Source organism: Oryx dammah, unplaced genomic scaffold (assembly GCF_014754425.2).
Source record: "Oryx dammah isolate SB20612 unplaced genomic scaffold, SCBI_Odam_1.1 HiC_scaffold_27, whole genome shotgun sequence".
Taxonomy (NCBI): Eukaryota; Metazoa; Chordata; class Mammalia; order Artiodactyla; family Bovidae; genus Oryx; species Oryx dammah.
In genome coordinates this window covers 9,334,972-9,356,362 of record NW_024070211.1, presented here as the reverse complement: position 1 = coordinate 9,356,362, position 21,391 = coordinate 9,334,972, and the positions used below count along the sequence as shown (strand labels likewise).

At 43.6% G+C, this 21,391-nt stretch overlaps 1 protein-coding gene across 4 annotated transcripts in view; it reads right to left on the bottom strand.

The window, feature by feature from the left end:
* Positions 1-18,349, bottom strand: part of DHDDS (dehydrodolichyl diphosphate synthase subunit) — a 40,934-nt gene extending 22,585 nt beyond the window's left edge. For 2 of the 4 annotated variants that reach the window (XM_040229653.1, XM_040229656.1), the window contains exons 1-6: positions 18,274-18,349; positions 17,642-17,757; positions 15,569-15,685; positions 10,902-11,044; positions 7,454-7,570; positions 6,433-6,534 (exon numbers count right to left, since the gene is read on the bottom strand). In XM_040229653.1, the coding sequence (XP_040085587.1) occupies positions 6,433-6,534; positions 7,454-7,570; positions 10,902-11,044; positions 15,569-15,685; positions 17,642-17,704 (542 nt within the window). In that variant the 5' untranslated portion in view covers positions 17,705-17,757; positions 18,274-18,349. Of the gene's footprint in view, positions 1-6,432; positions 6,535-7,453; positions 7,571-10,901; positions 11,045-15,568; positions 15,686-17,641; positions 17,758-18,259 lie in introns of all 4 variants that reach the window. The other 2 variants (XM_040229654.1, XM_040229655.1) reach the window with 1 other exon arrangement.
* Between the last annotated feature and the right edge of the window lie 3,042 nt (positions 18,350-21,391).

Here is a 21,391-nt window from a genome sequence, read left to right as displayed (position 1 = left end):
TAAAATGCTACATACATAAGAAGAATAAAGATTATTTCCAGACCTACCACCATGCTGGGGGACTTGGGATCCCCACATAAGCCCTCTGAATTTCAAATGTGTCTGCAAAAAGTTTGTTCTGTCTACTGCATGCAGTGGGCAGAATTATTTTCAAAAAGAAGAGAAATCTAAGGAGGTACAGACAAAAGTGACAAAATGAAAACAGAATACCTGTGCTTTGGCCAAGAAAAGTCTACCAACTATATGGTATTAGCTGGCCACAGGAAAAATTTTAAGAAATAATTTCCATTAAAGAAAAGTAAAATACCAACTTTTACCTATAAAATTAGAATAGTTTACATTAAATAAAAATCTTGGCAAAAATAAGGTGAAACAGACACATCCAGACCCAGATCCTGAGGAAACAATCCAAAATGCAGATAAGAATTAAGGCCATAGATTTCATTGTAGCCCTATTTGTAATAATGATAAATTAGAAATAGCTTATAGAACCAACAACAAAATGATTAAGTAAATTAAAGCAAGATATATTCTGTAGCCATTAAAAATTATGATATGAAGAATTATTAAGGAGACTTCCCTGATGGTCCAGTGGTTAAGAATCCACCTTCCAATATAGGGGATGAGGGTTCAATCCCTGGTCAGGGAACTAAGATCCCACATGCCTCAAGGTTACTGAGCTCGTGAGCCACAACTACTGAACCTATGTACCACAGGGAAAGATCCCACATGCTGCAGCTAAGACCTGTTACAGCCAAAAATAAATAAACAAATAAAAAAAGGGAAGAATTACTAAAAACATGGGACATGGAACAGTGCTCATATTACAACATTAAGCAAACAAAGCATGATTAAGGTTGTAAGCTATTCACAGGGTAATTTCTTCTGTTATAAATATGTATGTCATTATTGGATTAGTGTTTTTAAAAGATGACTCTGGCTGAACTCCCAACCATAGCTGATCACCACTTTTGTCAGCATCAGCTCTGTGCCTTGCACATCACATCCATTACTGTGGTACATGGCACGATGGATTACGTATTATGTGCACACACCAGACTGTGAACTGCTTGAGGGCAAGCCCTTATCCTGTTCTTCTAGCAGAGGACTTTGCCAGGACAGAGGAAGACTTGTTCAAATAAATCAATCAATGACCCACTGAAAACAGATCTCAGAAATAAATATACACTGGTTTTCCAAATATAAATACATCTAAAATGTATTTGACTATGTACCTTTTCAAACAACCTAGAACTCAAACACAAGTAACAGACATTGTCACAGCTTGCCTGAAAATATCAACACAGTAGTTAAACACACACACATACATAAGCACACAAGAAGACTCAGAAGGAAATACTTCAAATCAAAACTTTACCAGGCAGCTTCCCTGGTGGCTCAGGGGCAGGGAATCTGCCTACCAGTGCAGGAGACCCAGGTTCAATCACTGGATCGAGAAGATTCCACACGTCTCAGAGCACCTAAGCTGATGTGCTACAACTCGTGCACTCTAACTGCTGGACCTGTGCTGTAGAGCCCGGGAACAATAACTAGTGAAGCCCGAGAGCTCTGTCTCTGCTATGAGAGAAGCCGCAGCCATGAGAAGCCCGCACACCACAACTAGGGAAAAACCCAAGCAGCAACAAAGACCCAGCACGGCCAGAAAAAGAAACCCGCTACCAGGGTTGCTGCTGAGGGTCCCATCCTGGGAGATCTAAGTTTCATCTTTATATAGCTTGCAAATTTTCTCTAATGATTATCTCTGACTTTTATAAAAGTATGCATATATTGGGGGGAAGTTGTATTCTTTTTAAAAGAAGTATTTCTATTTAGGATAATGGAAAACTTCTGGAAATAGTTGTGATGAGTACACAACACTGTGACTATACTTTATGCCACTGAATTATAGTAAAAATGGTTAACACAGTAAAATTTACATTATGCATGTCTGATCACAAAAAAAAGTAAAACATCTTATGGAAGGATATTGGTACAAATATTCCACAAGATAATGGCTCCCCCCTAGTAATCTACTTATTTCAGGATACGGCCAACCTAAAATAAAATCAATTAAAAACCTATAATGGAGATACGACACCAGCTTTGGGGAGGGAGGCCTGGCAACAGTGAGTATCAACAAGACAGTGAATGGCCTGTAAGGGAGAGTAAGAACGTGTCACTGTGTTCCCAGTACCATCTTGGAAACATAGACCCTTTTCTAGAAGGTACAAACTCAGAAATGTGCCCTGTGATAATACCATAGTACATTTCTCTAGCATTCAGTTTATAAAGAAGATGGTGAAGAACATAGGCTATGCAGATGCAACTGAGGAGACGCAACCAAAGCAGATGCAGCTGAGGTGGAGTCCAGGCTGTTCCACTTAGTTTATGTGACTTTAGGTTAGGCAGGGCAACTAGCTTTTTTTTTTTTTTAATTTTTTTGGTTGTGCCACATGGCATGCGGAATCTTAATTCCCCCACTAGGGATTGAGCCCACACCCGTTGCAGTGGAAGCACAGTTGTAACCACTGGACTGCCAGGGAAGTCTCAACTAATCTCTTTAAACCTAGCCGGGCTTCCCAGGTGGCACAGTGGTAAAGATGCCAGTACAAGAGACGCAGGACATGTGGGTTTGATCCCTGTGTCGGGAAGACTTCCTGGAGAAGGGAATGACAAGCCACCCCAGTGTTCTTGCCTGGGAAATCCCATGGACAGAGGAGTCTGGCAGGGTACAGTCCATGGGGTCGCGAAGAGTCGGACACAACTTAGTAACTAAACAATATGAGTGGTCTTATAAAGTGGGACAAATAATAGTCAACAATTATATGAAAACCAGACGAGACTAGGCATGATAAACTCAGTCTCATGCATGCCTCATAAGATCTGATAACTATTAGATAGTAATTTCTATTTTTTTACTTTATTATTGCTTATTTCAACCTTCCTATAAGGCAGTCGGTATACCACAGTGAAAGAGCACAGGCTCTGGAGCCAGGCTGGAAATCCTAGTCAACGATGTGAACTTGGTTATTTAACCCCATGCTGTGCTGTGCTTAGCCGCTCAGTCGCTCAGTCATGTCTGACTCTTTGCAATCCCATGGACTGTGTAGCCCGCCAGGCTCCTCTGTCCATGGGAATTCATCAGGCAAGAATACTGGAGTGGGTTGCCATGCCCTTCTCCAGGGAATCTTCCCAACCCAGGGTTCGAACCCAGGCCTCCTGCACTGCAGGCAGATTCTTTACCAACTAAGCCACCAAAGAAACCCCATTTAACCTCATAGCGAGGTTCAATTTACAAAAACAGTATTTACTTCAAAGCATCTATCTAAGGATTAAATGAAGTATATACATGGACTACTTATCAAGTGCTGGCTGCAAAGAAAATGCTTAGTAAACACTGCTGCTGCTGCTAAGTCGCTTCAGTCGTGTCCGACTCTGTGTGACCCCATAGACTACAGCCCACCAGGCTCTGCCGCCCTTGGGATTCTCCAGGCAAGAACACTGGAGTGGGGTGCCATTTCGTTCTCCAATGCATGAAAGTGAAAAGTGAAAGTGAAGTCGCTTAGTTGTGTCCGACTCTTCGCAACCCCATGGATTGCAGCCTACCAGGCTCCTCTGTCCTTGGAGAAAGTGGGGTGCCATTGCCTTCTCCATAGTAAACACTAGCAATTATTATTACCACTATTGTTTTAAGGGGAAGACAGAGGCCTGCAGAGTGTTAAGACCCACTCCAAAGAGTTTATTAACTATCATTTATGCTCAACCTAATTCCTTCTTCTATAATTTGAGACTCAAAAAACAATCTATTAATATGGCTGCTAGAAAAATATATATATACCCTGGAAGAAAGGAAAATGAGGAGCTGGATAGTGGTAATGAGAGAACAGAAAAATTCCAGTTATGAGAAGAGTAGAGCCTGGCTGTAGTGAACTCACTGACTCTGTTATAAATATGGATTTGCCTAAAACTGAAGAACATAAAGAGCACTGCCTCAGGCCCTGATCAGCCCAATCTGAGCTGAACATCAAGCTTCCTGAACTGGTGGTTTGAGAGACAGCTTCCTTATCCGAGTAACCTGCCCAGCCCACGCCATGTCTGCATGACTAACCCACACAGGCAAGTTACTAAACCATGCAGGGTAGAGCAAATGGATATGAGAAAACTTGCTAGGCTAAAAGCAGGAAGTCAGTGGCTACGCAGTGTGGGAGGAATATAAATCATACTGCACTAGGAGGCGAAATCAGAGTTCTAGTCCCAGGCATGAAGGCATATTAAATCTGCTTGCTAAATGGCTTTTCTTTTTAGCACAAACATTTGTAAATGCATAAAATGTTAACTGTAAAGCACTAAGAATATAATGTACAACTATAGAATCATCCAAGAATCAGAAAATTACCAGTAACTTGCATCTACTCATGTATCCCTCATCTACTTATAACTCATCTTCCTGCCCAGCCCCATGCTGCCAACTTATCCGGTATCTTCATTTTTTCCACTAATAGCTAATTTTCAATCCACATACTAGCTGACCTCTCTACACTGTTTGACACTGTTGCTTCCACCCCACCTGTGCTGATGAACACCTTCTTTACTTGGTTTCTATAATACTGGCAGCCCTTTTGTTTTAACCTTTCTGGTAGTTCATTCTCTTTTCCCCTTAAGGCTCCTTTTCCCCTACCGAGCCAGTTTTCTCAGAACTCCATCCAAGGCCTCTTCTTCTCACTCTAGAATCTCCTTAGATTCCTTAGGCCCCCCTCTTTGCGTCAGTTACCACACTGTCACCCCAGTCTCCACCCCTCCTCTACTGTAGCCCTGACATCTATGCTCAACCACTACAGGATATCCTAGACCAAACTCCTGACCTTCTTCCTCAAACGGCATCCTCTCAGGGTTCTCAGCACAGTGAAGGGCACCACTGTCCTCTGTTGCATAAGTCAAAGTCACCCATAATACCCACCTGGAGTCAACCATAACACACCCTTTTCCCAGAGTCAGAACACCAAGTCTTCTCAATTTGATCAGCTGCATTACTCTTGATGCACTCTGGTCTATTCCACCATCACCACCATAATTTAAGCTCCCTTCCAAGTACTCTCTACTTGAAATATTCCCAACAGTATTTGTGCAACTAACAAGCTCCTCACACGACTGCCTCTTTCCCCAGCTATTACTTATCCTCCCACCCCCTTGGGAGGTCACTTATCATTCATTTCCTTTGGAGAGCCTTCCATACCAGGTCCATTCCTCTTAAGTATAAATTCTTACTGAACCACGCACCAATGCCTTTATCACGCATAGCATCAATATAATTTTATGCTGACTTGCATGATCTTGATAATGTTTGCTTCCCTTGCCAGAGCTCCATGAAAACAGGAAACACATGTTTTTTATTCTTACCACTATATCCTCTGTATATAGCAATGTGCCTGGCCTTTAGTAGGCACTTAAAAAATATCTGTTTAATGAATGAATGATTGAATGAATGAATAAATTATGTAGCACAGAAAGATCATTCAGCTATTGGGGAGAAGAGGGATTCATAAAATAACCTTAAAAACTATCTCTTTTTCTTCTTATATAATTTCATTCTCACTGAGAAACTTCATTTTTAATTTAGTTTCCCAGGAAAATAAAATTATATCCAAGAGGGGAGTCAGAAAAATTCCTGGGCCCCAAGACCCTATATGTCAGGAAAAAAACTCTGGAATCAAGACGGTTTTTGATAGAAGTCCCAGCTCTGGCACTTGTTAGCAGAATGACTTTGGGAAAGTCATTTCAATGTGAGCTCAGTTTTCTCATCTATAAAATGGAGAAAAGACTCAAATCTCTTACACTTAAGAATATTAATTTAATAAAATACAAAGCATATTACCTGGGGTTTGTTTTTTTTTCGCTACTTTATTTTACTATTGTTGTTGTTAGTTTACTAATATTATTACCAAAGGTTACACTCATAACAGAGACTGAGCAGACAGATGGCTTCCAAAGTCTCTCCCAGCTCTAAAAATCCCACCATGTTGTTAATGATGAACAACTTTCTTTTTCAAAAATACCTGAATCTTGCATGAACTGTAACATGACGGGCCTAAAGGACAATACCCTCCCAAAAGCTGCATTCCTAAAAAATCATTCCTAGAAAAACTCTGCCAAAGGGCCAGGAGGGCATCATGGTTATTGCACACCACAGTGTTGCTATCCTGCTATGCCATTTTTCTGGAACTTCTTGGTATGTGGCGAACACAGAGAAATTCTAAAGTAGGCTATTAAGAAGTCATTCTGAAACTCTAAGTGAGGGGAATCACCCTCACCTGAATCTTTCCACATACATTCCTTATGGGACTTCTGACCCACGTACATGACTTAGGAGGAACTTTATGGTTCGGTGCATGCCTGCTTCCCCTATCAGTCACCATGCTGAACGACTGTGGGTACCTGGGATCCAGCAGGCCTTGTTCCACTCCCCAGGCCATCTCTCTTACAGCATTGCTGATCTCATGACGGGATGTGTAAGCAAAACAGATGTTCAGGAAACACCTAAGAAGGGAAGAACAGAATAATTTACCAAGAGGGACAGGGAGTAAGAAGCAGAGTTCCTGATTACAGAGCACCCCCTCTGTGGTAGAACAGACATCAAAGGTTAACCATGGATACCTCTGAAAGGTGAGATTATTCGTTTTTTGAGTTTTCCTATTTTCCTTGGGAAAAAACACATTAGTTTTGTAATAAGAAAAATACTAACTGATCCTTATTATTCACTCAATCTTCTTGCCTTCTGCTAGCACCTGGCTTTCAGAGGATGTGAATTCATTGTGATTATTAGAACAAGTAGAGAAGAATAGGAAGGAAATCTGATGTGAAACAAATCCACTGCCAAATATACATTATATTGCAAAGCCACACATAATGAAGTTTGGATTATTAAACTCTGTTCCCAACTGCATCAGCATGCCCTCCCCAGGTCATCCCATCTATTGGTTAAAGCAGTGGGACAGAAAGAGAATTTCTTGAGGGATCTGTCTTCAGAGACAGGGATAATGCCTGATACATTCCTACCCCATCCTGTCAATTAAAAAATACATACAAACACAAACATATGTATTTAAATATGTATGTAAATAGGTGCACATATATATATATACATGCACAAATATATATATTTATATACTTAAATATGTGTGAGTGTGTATATATATGTATATATATAAGAGGGGGCAAGGCCCATGAAGGATGAAGATAAGAAACTGCACATGTGAACATACACACATGTAATAAGGTACTGCAGAAACATCTCCATCTGCCCTGTAGCTGAAGGAAGACGCTTCTAAGCATCCGAAACCAAGTCCTTACTGCCTCTTGTACCAAATGCAGACCAAGAAAGGCCCAGGAGGTCTCCTTAAAGTTAGAGGGAGTCAAAGATTGATACAGGCCCCTAAGGGAAAATCTGAAAACTTACTTGTTGTAGTTCCTGGTGGTCTGCACAGCCTGCGAGACCAGCTCCTGGAGATCCAAGGGCAACAAATGCAGATCACCCAGGACCCGGATACATACCCCATGCTTCTGCAGTTTCTCCCTGATCGGGGGGAAAGGAGGCAGGTTTGGGAGTTGGGATAGAGCACCTGCTGAGCTGGAGAGAGCAAAGTGCTTAGATAACACTCAGTTACCAGTCTGAGTGCTTTCCCGTATGTCAGGCACCATTCCACATGTGTTATTTCACTGCATGCCCTCAATGTCTGTGAAAGGAGTTTAGTACAGTCCCTGTTCTCCAGCGGGAAACTGAGGCTCAGACAGAATAGGCTGAGGCTCAGATAGGGATTACCCAAAGTCAAACAACCATCAAGAGCCGTGTCTGGACTGAAACCTAGGTCTGTCTGATTTGAGAACCCAAAACTTCTTTACCAAATATTACACTGCCTCAGGTGTCCCTGTTGGCAAGCTGCATCACATGGATTCTATGCTATCTGTCCCATTCTGACAGGCAAACAAACTCAAGGGCAGGGGTTGTATTACCGGTTACTTTTGTTAACTTCTCGTGAAATCTAAGTATAGCAACATCTAACATTAATTATACGTTTGTTAATTGCCAGACATTGGTCTGCACTTCCCTGATAGCTCAGTTGGTAAAGAATCCACCTGCAATGCAGAAGACCCCGGTTTGATTCCTGGGCTGGGAAGGGATAGGCTACCCACTCCAGGATTCTTGGGCTTCCCTTGTGGCTCAGCTGGTAAAGAATCCACCTGCAATGTGGAAACCTGGGTTCGATCCATGGGTTGGGAAGATCCCTTGGAGAAGAGAAAGGCTACCCACTTCAGTGTTCTGGCCTGCAGAATTCCATGGACTGTATAGTCCATGGGGTCACAAAGAGTCGGACACCACTGAGCAACTTTCATTTTCACTTTTTCAGACATTGGTCTAAGTATTTTACGTGCATTCCATTTTTACATCTACTTTTGAGGCAGACACCATTGTAGTTCCCCTTTTACAGATGAAGAAACTGAAGCCTAGGGAGGTTAATTTATTCAAGGTCAGACAGCTGGTAAGCAGAAAGTCAGATACTGAATCAAGGCAGTCTGGTTCTAGGGCCTTTTTAATCACGACATTACACGGCCTCCATATAGTAACTCCCAAATGGCAGCGTGAGCATGAACTCACTGTTTCCTAGTCAGCTTCTTGAACTTGGGAATGCTAAGGAGAAACAGAATGACTAATGTTTGGAAAACAGGAGCTCCATAACAAGAAGTACACTGTGGGGCGAGCCTATCTAGCAGGTTCTGGAGAACCCTGATCCAGAGTTGAAGGCTGCATCCACAGCCTTTCCACAACGCAATGCTCAATCACATTTCTTCCAAGAGTGAAGCAAGATCTAATCACCTAGTTTTGAGAACCCACTTGAGTGCTAGTAGACAAATGTATACTCAAAACCAAGGCAATATTTGAATAAGAGTACCTAGATCTGGGAATTCCTTGGCAGTCCAGATTTTAGGACTCTTGTGCGTCCACCGGTCAGGGAACTAAGATCCCGCGTGCCCTGGGTTGCGGCCAAAAAAGAGAAAGAATACCTAGATTCAAACCCTAGTGCTACTGCTTACTATCTGAGCTAGCATAATTGCTTAGCCTCGCAGAGCCTCTTACCTTGTGAACCGGCGGTGCTAACCATCTCTGCCTACTGGGAAAGTGCCGCACTGGGAAAGTGCACGTGACCTGAAGAAAGTCTACAGGGAAGGAGTTGTGAAAGTGCTGGCAAGGAGCCAGGAGATCTGGGTTCCCAGCCTGGTTCTGCCACTAGTTTGCTGTGTGACCTTGGGCAAACCTTTCTCTTCTTTCCACCAGGGTTAGTTTCCCAACTGATGAAACCAAACTAGACCAGTGGTTTTCCAAACTTCTTTTAGCCAAACAACTCTTTCTTTGAATCAAATCTGAAATAGATGCCCCATATGTAAGACAGATAAACACAAAGCAGCACTGTATACCTTGTTCCCTCTGGGTTCCTGCACGCCCACCCCTCACAACACCGGGGTTCTGTGGCACACTATAGGAAAACCACCACTAAGGTTTCGTATTGCTCTCTCCAGGACTTCAGAACCTAAGACCATGTCCTCTACTACTGACTGACTAGAACAATCTCAGGAGCACCTTTTAAGAACTGTAAGATTACCTCCTGTCTCTTGCAGGGCAGTACAGTTAGACAACAGCTTAGCTCCAGAGTCAGAAAGATTCTGTCTGTTTTGGCTCTGTCTGATAGCTGCGCAACCCAAGATACACACTTAAACTTCTCTGGTTTTTACTTTCTTCCTTTCTACAACTGGGATAATACCTTTCTCACAGGATAATGTGAATATTAAACGAGAATGCACAGTAGGCTCAGGGCCTGACACACAGTATAAGCACATTAAAAGGGCAAAATTAGTGTGAAATACAGAAGAATCTGAACACCAGAAATATATCGCCATTGCCTCCATCCCCAGTCCCTGGGGTGTGACTTCTGAGCCACAGAGGAGGCAGTAATGTCTGTGGCCCAGAGTCTCACCATCTTAACATGGACAGAGAAGCCTGGCTACTCTCCCCTCACCCAGACCCACACAGGGACAGAAATGACAGAACTGTCCTAGGCCCAGCTCTGCTAGAGCTCTAAGTATTCTGTTCTCTCATCTTCCTGGTCCTGGAGTGAGGAGGAGCTGGGCAGAGAACGGTTGTAATGAAGACTTTGGGGCAGTCCGGGCTGGAGAGAGTTCCACACTTTGAAGCAAATAATTTCCACCAAACTCCCTCTTCGTCCCGTTCTGGCTTTGCTCCCTAAGTTAAGGCTTGAACATAATGACAGAGAAGACTAGTACTGACTCATCCCCATAAAGGCCTTTTCTGCATCATCCAGTTCCTTCCCAGGGAATATACAGGGAAGTGTAGTAGCTTTTTAGGGACGGCTGCACCACAGAAAATGACTGTTTCAAAGTTTCTCTCACTCTACCCCCCTGGTCACAGCTTACTGGTCCCGGGATAGAACTCTGATCTAAGGTGGGCTGCTTAGAACTAGAGCCAACTAGGGTTTTAGTTCATTATGGGCTGTGCTCTTGAAGCAGACAAAGCTGGTCTGTGGAGCAAAAGAAGTAAATGTCCAAGGAGGCATTTAGAATCCATTATCTAATGGATTTCAATTCCTGACTTCAGTTTTACCTGAGGCTGGCCATACTTGTCCTTGAATTCTATGAAATACCTCTATACCCTCAAATAAATGATTCCTTTGAAAAAAGAGAAAAACTAGCTTGTCATACTTGCCACTGATGAGGTCTTATTAACAGCAGAAAGATTGAGAGTTCCTTAACTAGCCCCAGAAAAAAGAGCTGAGGGTTAGGATAAGGCTGGAGGTTGGTGGAAGGACGCACGCTCCCCTCTGACAGCATCTTACTGTTCTTCCATCAGGCGGCTAAACTTCTCCCGGGCCAGATCCATTAGCCCGTCTACTTCACTCTTGGAGCGTTTGAAGTTCTCGATGCTGAACGCATAGACCGTCACCTCCAGGATGCCCAAGTTCAAACACCAACGCAGAGTCTGAGGGGGAGAAGGCAAGGAGCTAGGATACAGGAAGACCAGGAAGGGAAACAAGGCATGCCTCAGCCCCAACTCAGTGCTGGAAGTGGGAGACAGACTTTCTTCCTTCCCACTCTGGGTAGAGCTAGGATAATACCAGAATAGGGAACCAAACAAGCAGAAAGGCACCAATCGAGAGACTGAAAAATGTGAACTTAATGAGTATTATGCTGATGCTGCTGTGGTTTACTGGAAAGAACTCTTTGCTGAGAGAGTAAAGTTCTAGGTCCTAGCCCCTGACTCCATCATGCACTTGCTATGTGACTGCCGGCGTATCATTTAACCTCTCAGGGCCTAAATCTCCTTATCTGTGAAACGGCATCACAATCTATCCCTCACCAGGTGGCTAAAGGTACATAAGAACACAGGTAGTACCACTCACAGCATCATTATTCCAGAAGACTGAGAGGCTGATGAGTTATAAGAAAACACGCAACAACTGCACAAGTGTGTAGCGTTTAAGTCTCCAAAGTGTCTTCACATACATCATTTCATTTCATTCTTCAAGCAACCCTTTAAGAAAGGCTTTATTGTTTTCATGCCTACTTTACAGATAGTAAAACTGAGGCTCGGAAAGTGAAGAAATGTATCAAAAGTCCACAGCTCTACTGTATGAATCCATTACGTGAGGTTCTAGAACAGCAAATATTCATCACATTGAGTGACAGAAATCAGAACAGTGGTTGCCCGTAGAGAGGAAGAGGAGGTAGCACAGGGTTTCACTGGGAGGGGACACAAAGGAACCTTCTAGAAAGATGGAAATGCTCTATATCTTGATAGGGGTGTGGAATAGACAGACGAGTGCAACTGTCAAAACCCTAAATTTGTGCATGTCCCTGTATGAAATTACACCTCAATGAAAAGAAAAGTAAAACCCAAATTTAAACTCAGACTTCTGGTACTTCTCTAACCCAGTGCCACTAAAGATGGAGAACCAACTGGAGCTGAGAACAGCAGCGCTGAGACACGGAGCCTAGAGGTTAAAGGCAAGGGGTAGAAGACATTCAAACAGAACTGAAGAAATAAAGCTGAAGAACCACCTTTCTAATTTGCTATCAGACACACAAACACATTAACTGCCAATAGGCTTGGGCCCTGAAGACCTTACCAGGCAGCGAACTTAGTGGGCACCTCTGGGTTGGAGCCCACCATTGACCTCAGTCAGTAAAGACGCTAATAACAGCTTCAATTTTTGAGCACTTCCTTTACGCCAGCATGTGCCACATGCTTTTCATTGAACCGTATTACTTAATCCTTATGTTATTTCCCCATATTATAGAAGGAGGAACTGAGGCAAAGGGAAGCTGTATAACTTAAAGCAGGTCACAGAGCCAGGAAGTGGCAGAGCAGGGGTGCCAGTGAATTCCGAGTGACCACAAAGCTTAAGCTCCTAAGCACTAGGGCAAACCGCCTCTAGTCACAAAAGAGAAACATCAGGTCAACAGACCTGAAGACTCCACAGTGGTGGAGAGAACTCCACAACCACTCATTCAAGGCAAAAAGTATCATTGTGCTGGCTGTGTTCTTGTGGCAGGAAGCTGAGCTCCGCGAGCTAGAGTTTCACAAAGATCAACGCAGTCCATTGTTACCGTTAAATTTAATGTTTCCCAATTTGCAATAGGCATTAAAACCATACAATGCCGATGACCTTTGTTGGAGTCATGTCCTTGTTTGTCTGGTACTTTTCCTAGTTTAAGCACTTAAAGGCCTGTGTCCTGAAAAACACCTCAACCTCAGGATGGGTGGTCAGCCCCTACTTTTGCTCTGGAAAGGTCACATCTAAGAATTTATTCTAAATCAGTGCGATTTATCAAAGCGAAAAGCGAAAGTGTTAGTTGCTCAGTTATGTCCAACTGTTTGTGATCCGATGGACTGTAGCCCACCAGGCTCCGCTGTCCATGGGATTCTCCAGGCAAGAATACTGGAGTGGGTAGCCATTCCCTTCTCCAGTGGATCTTCCTGATCCAGGTATTGAACCCAAGTCTCCTGAATCGCAAGTGGATTCCTTTACTGTCAAAGCCACCAGGGAAGCCCAGTACCATTTATAATGTCCAATAACAGTGGAGCAGCTGAACAAACCATGTCAGATCCTCAGGATAAAATGTTCCAGTCATTAAAACATACAGGTAGAAAGGCTATATATGAACCTAGAAAAATACTTGCCCAAATGTCAAGAAAAAACAAGGTTATCAAAGCTATAGATAAAATATAGACCAATGGAACAAGATAGAAAGTCCAGAGATAAGCCCACACACCTATGGGTACCGTGTCTTTGACAAAGAAGGCAAGAATATACAATGGGGAAAAGACCAGTCTCCTCAATAAGTGGTGTTGGAAGAACTGGACAACTACATGTAAAAGGATAAACTCAAAATGGACTAAAGATCTAAATGTAAGACCAGAAACTATAAAACTCCTAGAGAAAAACATAAGCAGAACACTGTATGATATAAGTCATAGCAAGATCCTCTATAACCCACCTCTTAGAATAATGGAAAACAAACAAAAATAAACAAGTGGGACCTAATTAAACTTAAAAGCTTTTGCACAGTGAAGGAAACTATAAACAAGGTGAAAAGACAACCCTCAGGAAGAAATGATAGCAAATGAAACTGACAAAGGATTAATTTCCAAAATATACAAGCAGCTCATACAATTCAATAGCAGAAAAACAATCAACCCAATCAAAAAGTGGGCAAAAGACCTACCCAGACATTTCTCCAAAGACATCCAGATGGCTAATAGACACATCAAAAGATGCTCAACATCATTATTAGAAAAATGCAAGTCAAAACTACAATGAGATATCACCTCACACCAGTAAGAACGGCCATCATCAAAAAATCTACAAACGACAAGCGCTGGAAAGGGTGTGGAGAAAACAGGACCCTCTTGTACTGCTGGTGCAGTAACAGCTGGAATGTAAATTGATACAGCCACTATAGAAGACAGTATGGAGAGTCCCTAAAAAACTAGGAATAAAACTATCATGGGCTTCCTTGGTAGCTCAGCTGGTAAAGAATCCGCCTGCAATGAAGGAGACCCTGGTTCTATTTCTGGGTCGGGAAGATCCCCTGGAGAAGGGATAGGCTGCCCACTCCAGTATTCTTGGGCTTCCCTGGTGGCTCAGCTGGTAAAGAATCTGTCTGCAATGTGGGAGACCTGGGTTTGATCCCTGGTTGGGAAGATCAGCTGGAGAAGGGAACAACTACCCACTCCAGTATGTCCAGGAAGACAGTATGGAGATTCCCTAAAAAACTATGAATAAAACTGTCATACAACCCAGTAATATCATTATTAGGCATATACCCTGAGGAAACCATAACTGAAAAAGACACATGTACACCAGTGTTTACTGCAGCACTATTTACAGTAGCTAGGACATGGAAGCAACCAAGATGTCCATAGACAAATGAATGGATAAAGAAGCTGTGGTATATATACACAATGGAATATTACTCAGCCATAAAAAGGAACACATTTGAGTCAATTCTAATTAGGTAGATGAACCTAGGGCTTATCATATAGAGTGAAGAAAGTCAGAAAAACAAATATATATTAACACATATATATGGAACCTAGAAAAATGATTGATGAACCTATCTGCAGGGCCACAATGGAGACACAGACATAGAGAACAGACATGGGCGGGGGGTTGGAGAAGGAGAGGGTGGATGAATGGAGACAGTAGCATAGAAACATATATACTACCATATGTAAAACAGACAGCCAGTGAAAATTTGCTGTGTGACTCAGGGAACCCAAACCCCCTATAACAGCCTAGAGGGGTGGGAAAGGGTGGGAGGTGGGAAGGAGGTTCAAGAGGGAGGAGACATCTGTATACCTATAGCTAATTCATGTTGATAAATGCCAGAAACCAACACAGTGTTCCTGAAACTCCAATACTTTGGCCACCTGATGCGAAGAACTAACTCATTTGAAAAGACCCTGATGCTGGGAAAGATTGAAGGTGAAAGGTGAAGGGGATGACAGAAGATGAGACGGTTGGATGGCATCACCAACTCAATGGACATGGGTTCAGTAAGCTCCAGGAGTTGGTGATGGACAGGGAGGCCTGGGGTGCTGCAGTCCATGGGGTCACAAAGAGTCGGACACGACCGAACGACTGAACTGAACTGAAAAATAAATAATTTTTTTCAAAAGCTATAGATGTAATTTTATGGATGTTAAGTCATGTTGAACATACTATAAGGACTGGGATGAGGCACAGAAAAATATAAACTGTTGATTAAAGTGGTAAGAGGAGACAATTTTGCTCTTATATCTAATATTTTGTGACGACTCACTAGACGATTTAATTTTTTGTGGATGCTGATATGAGACTTACAGCTAGCAAACAAGCAAGGAAGAAAACAAACAGCTATAAAAGCACTCTCAAACCACAGCAAACTCAGGGCTTGGTTTCTGAGCTATAATCCAACTCTCCCCAGACCATTCACCCTTGATTCTGCCTCCCACACCCACCTCTGCCAGTTTGTTGAAGCCCTGTGAGTGCCCCTCCTGCCGCTCCACTTGGCACTTCTTGGCATAGCGACGGTTCCCATCCATTATAAACGCAATGTGTTTGGGCATGGGGCCTGCCTGTGAAATAAGAAGACAAACGGACACATCACACACTACTCAGAGATAAAGGGAGACAATATGCCAAGCTGACAGGCTTGAGTCATATGGTAAAAGTCCTGAGGAAGGGAACTGGGTATGTGGTACTTTTTCCCTCAATACATAAGCATTAAGCACTTTTATTTACTTTTATTTATGTGTTTATTGAGCCCTTACTACATGTCAAGTACTATGCTGGATTTTTTATACTTCACCTTAGCTTTTTTTCATCATACAAACATATGAAGTAAATAGTATTATCTGCATTTTACACATGAGAAAACTGAGGCTCAGAGAGGTCAAGTAACCTGCACAAGTTACACAGCTAAGAAGAGACAAAGTGGGGATTCAGAATGAGGTCTATGTGCTTTCAGAGTACATGTCTTAACCATATGCCCTTAACCACCAGCTTGGTTTCATTAGCTTTCAACTGGAAGACATAGGAAACATAATGATGGATGTGGTCAAATGTAGAGGGCATCCTCCTCATAAAACAGGCATCCACTTCCATCTGAGTCCTGTCACACAGAAATAGAGGCCTAAAATTGTTGGATCTTCTTATTTCACAAGAGAAGACACTCAAGATTTTTATAAAAATTTCAATGTCAGGAGCCACTTCAAAACAAACAAGAAAGGCATTTGGGAGGCAAACAAAACTTCTTATCTGGCTTAGAGCAGCCTTACATTGTCCATCATAGCCAAAATTTACTCCTTGGACTATTTTCCCTCACTGGAGGGTTTCTTCATAGATCGCTTCCCCTGCAACTCTCTGACATTTTCTATTTTTGCCCCTACATAGAGCTGCTGCTGCTGCTGCTAAGTTGCTTCAGTCATGTCCGACTCTGTGGGACCCCATAGACGGCAGCCCACCAGTCTCCCCCGTCCCTGGGATTCTCCAGGCAAGAACACTGGAGTGGGTTGCCATTTCCTTCAATGCATGAAAGTGAAAAGTGAAAGTGAAGTCGCTCAGTCATGTCCGACTCCTAGCAACCCCACAGACTGCAGCCCACCAGGCTCCTCCATCCATGGGATTTTCCAGGCAAGAGTACTGGAGTGGGGTGCCATCACCTTCTCCGCCCTACATAGAGGCACCCCCCCAAAAAAATTCCAATAAAGTCATGAAGTTTGTTCTTCCCAACACAAGACTGCAGTGATTCCCTAAGGAGATGCTTTCCATTTCCTGCACTGCTTGAGATCACTTGGCATTTTTTGTGTGTGGGGAGGTGGGGTTCAAGGCTTACTCATAAATTCACTGCTACCCACTGCTTGGCAGCCTGGGGCTGAAACCGAGCTGACTGGCTCCAATCTCAAACCTTTCATATGCAGAGGATATAACTTTGCTGTGATTCCTAGAGAAAATGTTGAGGGAAGATCTGGGGGAACCATGGAGTGTAGTAAACAGAGTGATTAGAGTCTTCAAATGGCTGAAAGCCACCCCCAACAATAGTAATTAAAAACTGCTAGACACGCTGCTGAGTGCTTTCTATGTAGTTTCATCTAATCCTCAAAACCACCACATAAAGTCACATGGTTAGTACATAACAGAATAGGACGTTCATTCATAGTTGTCTGCCTCCAGACCCCAAACTCTTAACCATTATGCTCTACCATCACATCAAAGAAAGATTAGTTATTTTATCTAAACCCAGAGGACAGTACTAGGCATGATCGATCAAAGTTCTACGGAAACAAATTTCAGGAAGACCTAACAGCCGGTGGTGCCCAATGACACCAAGAGGTCCTGGGTTTCCTGAAAACGCGGGAGTTAGGACAATAATTTGCCAGAAACGTAGACTCGCAATTCTGAGATTCTTTAACACTGCTAAATTCTATTACAAATCCACAAACGTCAGGGATTACTCAATTTTAATAACAGGTTTTGATATAAGATTACCCAACAAACCAAAAGGCCAGCTGGTGCTGTGGGCCACTGCTCACCTTTATGATATTGGCACAAAACCGCTCCCAAAATGACAGCTCTCCTTCTTTGACCCATGACATAGTTCTTGCCCCGGAGAAGCACCACAGGACGATTAGACACCAACCAGGTAACTCTGTATAAACAAGAAAGAGAACCATAAGTCACCACGCCGGCAAACAACTACGTTTGACTTGCAGGGATTCACCAAAAATGGTAGAGATCAGTCAGCATTAGAACCCAAAGGCCCTGGCCTAAGCCTCTAGTCTTTCTCCACCCAGACTTATAAGACAACAGGACTTTGAGGGCAGAGGCCTTTTCTTGGCTCCACGGGCTTGGTGGAGCTTGCTGCTATATTCCCTTCTCCCTCGGTGTCTGCACCGCCGTTTTCGGAACACCTATTCAAAACGTCTGCTTCCTGCCACATCGTAGCGCCTACATCCTGATCCCTCCCCATTCTTCCTTTTCCATCCTCCCCCGGTGCTCCAGGTGAACAACGCTTTCAACCCTGCACCCGTTACCTCCTGTCCTAGAGATTTCCCAATTATTTATTCTCTCACTGTCTCTTCCACTGTCCCTTCTGCCTGTCCCACAGCTGCCTCTTGCCCAGTCAATCTCTCTCCTCCAGTCCACCCCACCCTGAATCCAGCACCTTGACAAAGCTCCGCCAGCACCTCCCGACTGCTCCAGTGGACCGACACTTCCTCACGACGTGGCGCTGGAAGAACACGTCATCGTTGGGCGCTGGGACACGCCTCTCCCGTCACTTAAGGGGCGGAGCCCTGGCCTACGCTTGCGCGGTCGGAGGAGGAGGAGCGACCAGGCGAGCGTTCCCGGCCGTTCGAACGCCTGGGGGCGGGGTGGGGTGAGGCGAATTCGAGAGCCGGGCTTTCTGCGGTGAGGCGGGCGACTCGGCTCCGGGCCAAGTGTCAGGGACCTTGCTGGGGAAGGCGAGATCCAGACCACCTGAGAGAGCCGCTAAGTCTGTAGACCGTCCGGTTACAGGACAGGAATTAGGAGTTAGGGGAGCGTCATGTCAGAAATGCCAGGACTTAGCCGCTAGCAGCAGATTAGGACTGCTGAGGTAAAGGGGTAAGGCAGTGTTCTGCTAACTGTAAGGCTGCAGAATTGGCTTTAGAGCTGATACGTCTTAAAAAGCGTGTGTTTACACCATTTTGTCTTATTTAGTGGATTTAATCGTTTGCGAAGTTCCTGGCTCTCGTTAGTCTCGCAAGACATTTAACCTCAACCCATTTTGTGCTGACTTTAAGGCACACACATTTTAGGGTTTGCATTCGTAGGACCTACCCAAGGAACTCAAGGATTAAGGTCAGAAAGAACTCTGCTTAAGAATGGCTTCTAAACTATAAGGCCATCAGCTAACCCTGACAGAAGAATCGGGGGTATTCTTTCTGTACCAAACCTTTAACGAAAAGGGCTGCAGGAATTCGAGTTACTAACACACAAAAGGAATTGGGAGTTTAGTTTTCTCAAAATTAAAGGAGGGAAAACAAAAACTACCATTTTCAAAGAACCTTCCCGTTTCTAAATTTCGATTCCAGTGTCATCAAAGAAGCAAGAGATACTGCAGTCATAACTCCCAATTCATTAGTTTGTCTTCCACTCTTTATGATAAAAGGGTTATTTTTGAGTGAAATGATCAAAGCCCTCTAGAGATGAGTAACCCATCCATGAAATTTCTTAAGCTTTTCCATCCTTCCTGCTTGGCATCTAGTTTGCCTATCTGATTACCTCAATTTTGGAGGAAAACCATTTACTGAAATCCAGTATTTTGCTGCTTTCAACATCTTCCATGACCGGCTTTCTGAGAAGGCAATGGCACCTCACTCCAGTACTCTTGCCTGGAAAATCCCATGGATGGAGGAGGCTGGTAGGCTGCAGTCTGTGGGGCCACTAAGAGTCGGACCCGACTGAGCGACTTCATTTTCACTTTTCGCGCACTGGAGAAGGAAATGGCAACCCACTCCAGTGTTCTTGCCTGGAGAATCCCAGGGACGGGGGAGCCTGGTGGGCTGCCGTCTACGGGGTCACACAGTCGGATACGGCTGAAGTGACTTAGCAGCAGTAGCATGACCGGCTTTGACTTGGTAGAAGTCTCTGGAGTGTTTAGTTGCTCTGTTGTGTCTGACTCTGCAGCCCCTTGGACTGTAGCTCACCAGGATCCTCTGTCCAATATATTTCCCAGGGAATTGGAGTGAGTTGCCATTTCCTTCTCTAGGGGATCTTCTTGACCCAGGGATCGAACCATCATCTGCATTGTATAATTCTTTACCAGTGAGCCACCAGGTAAACTTCTTACCTTTGTTTTTGTTAATGGTTTCTTGTATTTTGTGTGATAGTTGGTATGCTTCCAATCAAGTAAACCCTTTTTATGGGGGGAGCTAGATGTTAAGAAATAGAAGGCTAGCGAACTTGTTAACATGTTTGTAACTAGTCAGTGTATCTCCTCTGGCCTCACTTTCCCCAGTTTCCAGTATTTCCCTCCCTGGGTTGCTACAGGGGGTTAATTAATTAAGATTTGTAAAGGGCTTTGAGGAGCAAGGGACAAAGTATTATTAGGGTCTCATGCCCCAAGCCATGGCCCCATCCTTTCATCCCAGCTAGTGGCACAGGCAACCCCATTCTTATGCATGCCAAGCCCTTAATCCCCTCTTGAATGTGGCAGCTTCCAAGGAAAGGACAAGAGGCCTTAACTAGAAACAAAAATCCACTGTAATGAGGTGCTAAAAAGACTGAACTTTCAAGATTCACTCCTAAGAAAATGGCTGAACCGAAAACTTAATGGTTCTTCTCATGACTTCTGAGTCCCAATCCAAGAAGGTGGAAATAATGGTAGGAGGAAGGCGCCTTAAATATCAACCAAGATGACAGTTTCAGTACCAGTAAGTTTTTATTCATTGTATATTCCCAAGGAAAACAAGGAAGGGAAAAGGGTCGGCGTGTGTGTTACAAAATGATAGCAAATGGGAAAGGAAGTACCTGGCACAGCAAAATCAGCCATCAAATAAACACTGCCCAGATGGGGTCTCCAAAGCCCGAGGGGCTATGTCTCCTGCAGTTCAGCAATGAGAAGAAGGGATGAGGAAAAGAACAGATGGGTACATGCTTTTCTACCCTCCCTCCCTCCCCCCACATAAATTCAAGATTTCATACAAAGCTTTGGTTTCTAGCAGTAAACATGGAGTTACATTCGTCCGTCTGCTATTAAACAATCTTGTGGCTACTTTGACATAAGTTTCTTGCACCTGCATAAAAGTTCCTGAGTGACTTGGATATACATTCATCTTTCCTTTCGTGGTCTCCCAGCCCCACCTTCTACATGGTAGGCCCCCTTCATTGCTTCTCTCTACCCTTGGAGTTGGTCTTAATCCATCCAAATACACCAGTCCGTTTAGCATGAATCACATCAAGGAATGGACATGACTCGAGATTGGGAACAAGGGATGGAGCGATCTTAGCTTCTTCAGGATTTTTGCACAATTCACTTAATCACAGATACCCCACAAATTAAACGTATAGGTATATGGTCTATTTTGGGGGGCACAAAGGTGGAAAGGAGGGAATAGGAATCTAGTTTACAGGACAGATCGTGTTTGAAATAGGAAATAGAGGAAGGGGAACACAAAAGAAAGTGTAATTCAAGACCCCCCCCAACTTCAAGAGGGGCCCCCAAGCTTATGTTTCAGATCTTTTTGCCTGGTGCAGAACATTTTGTCAAAGATGCTTTGGCTATTTTTCTCAATATAAAA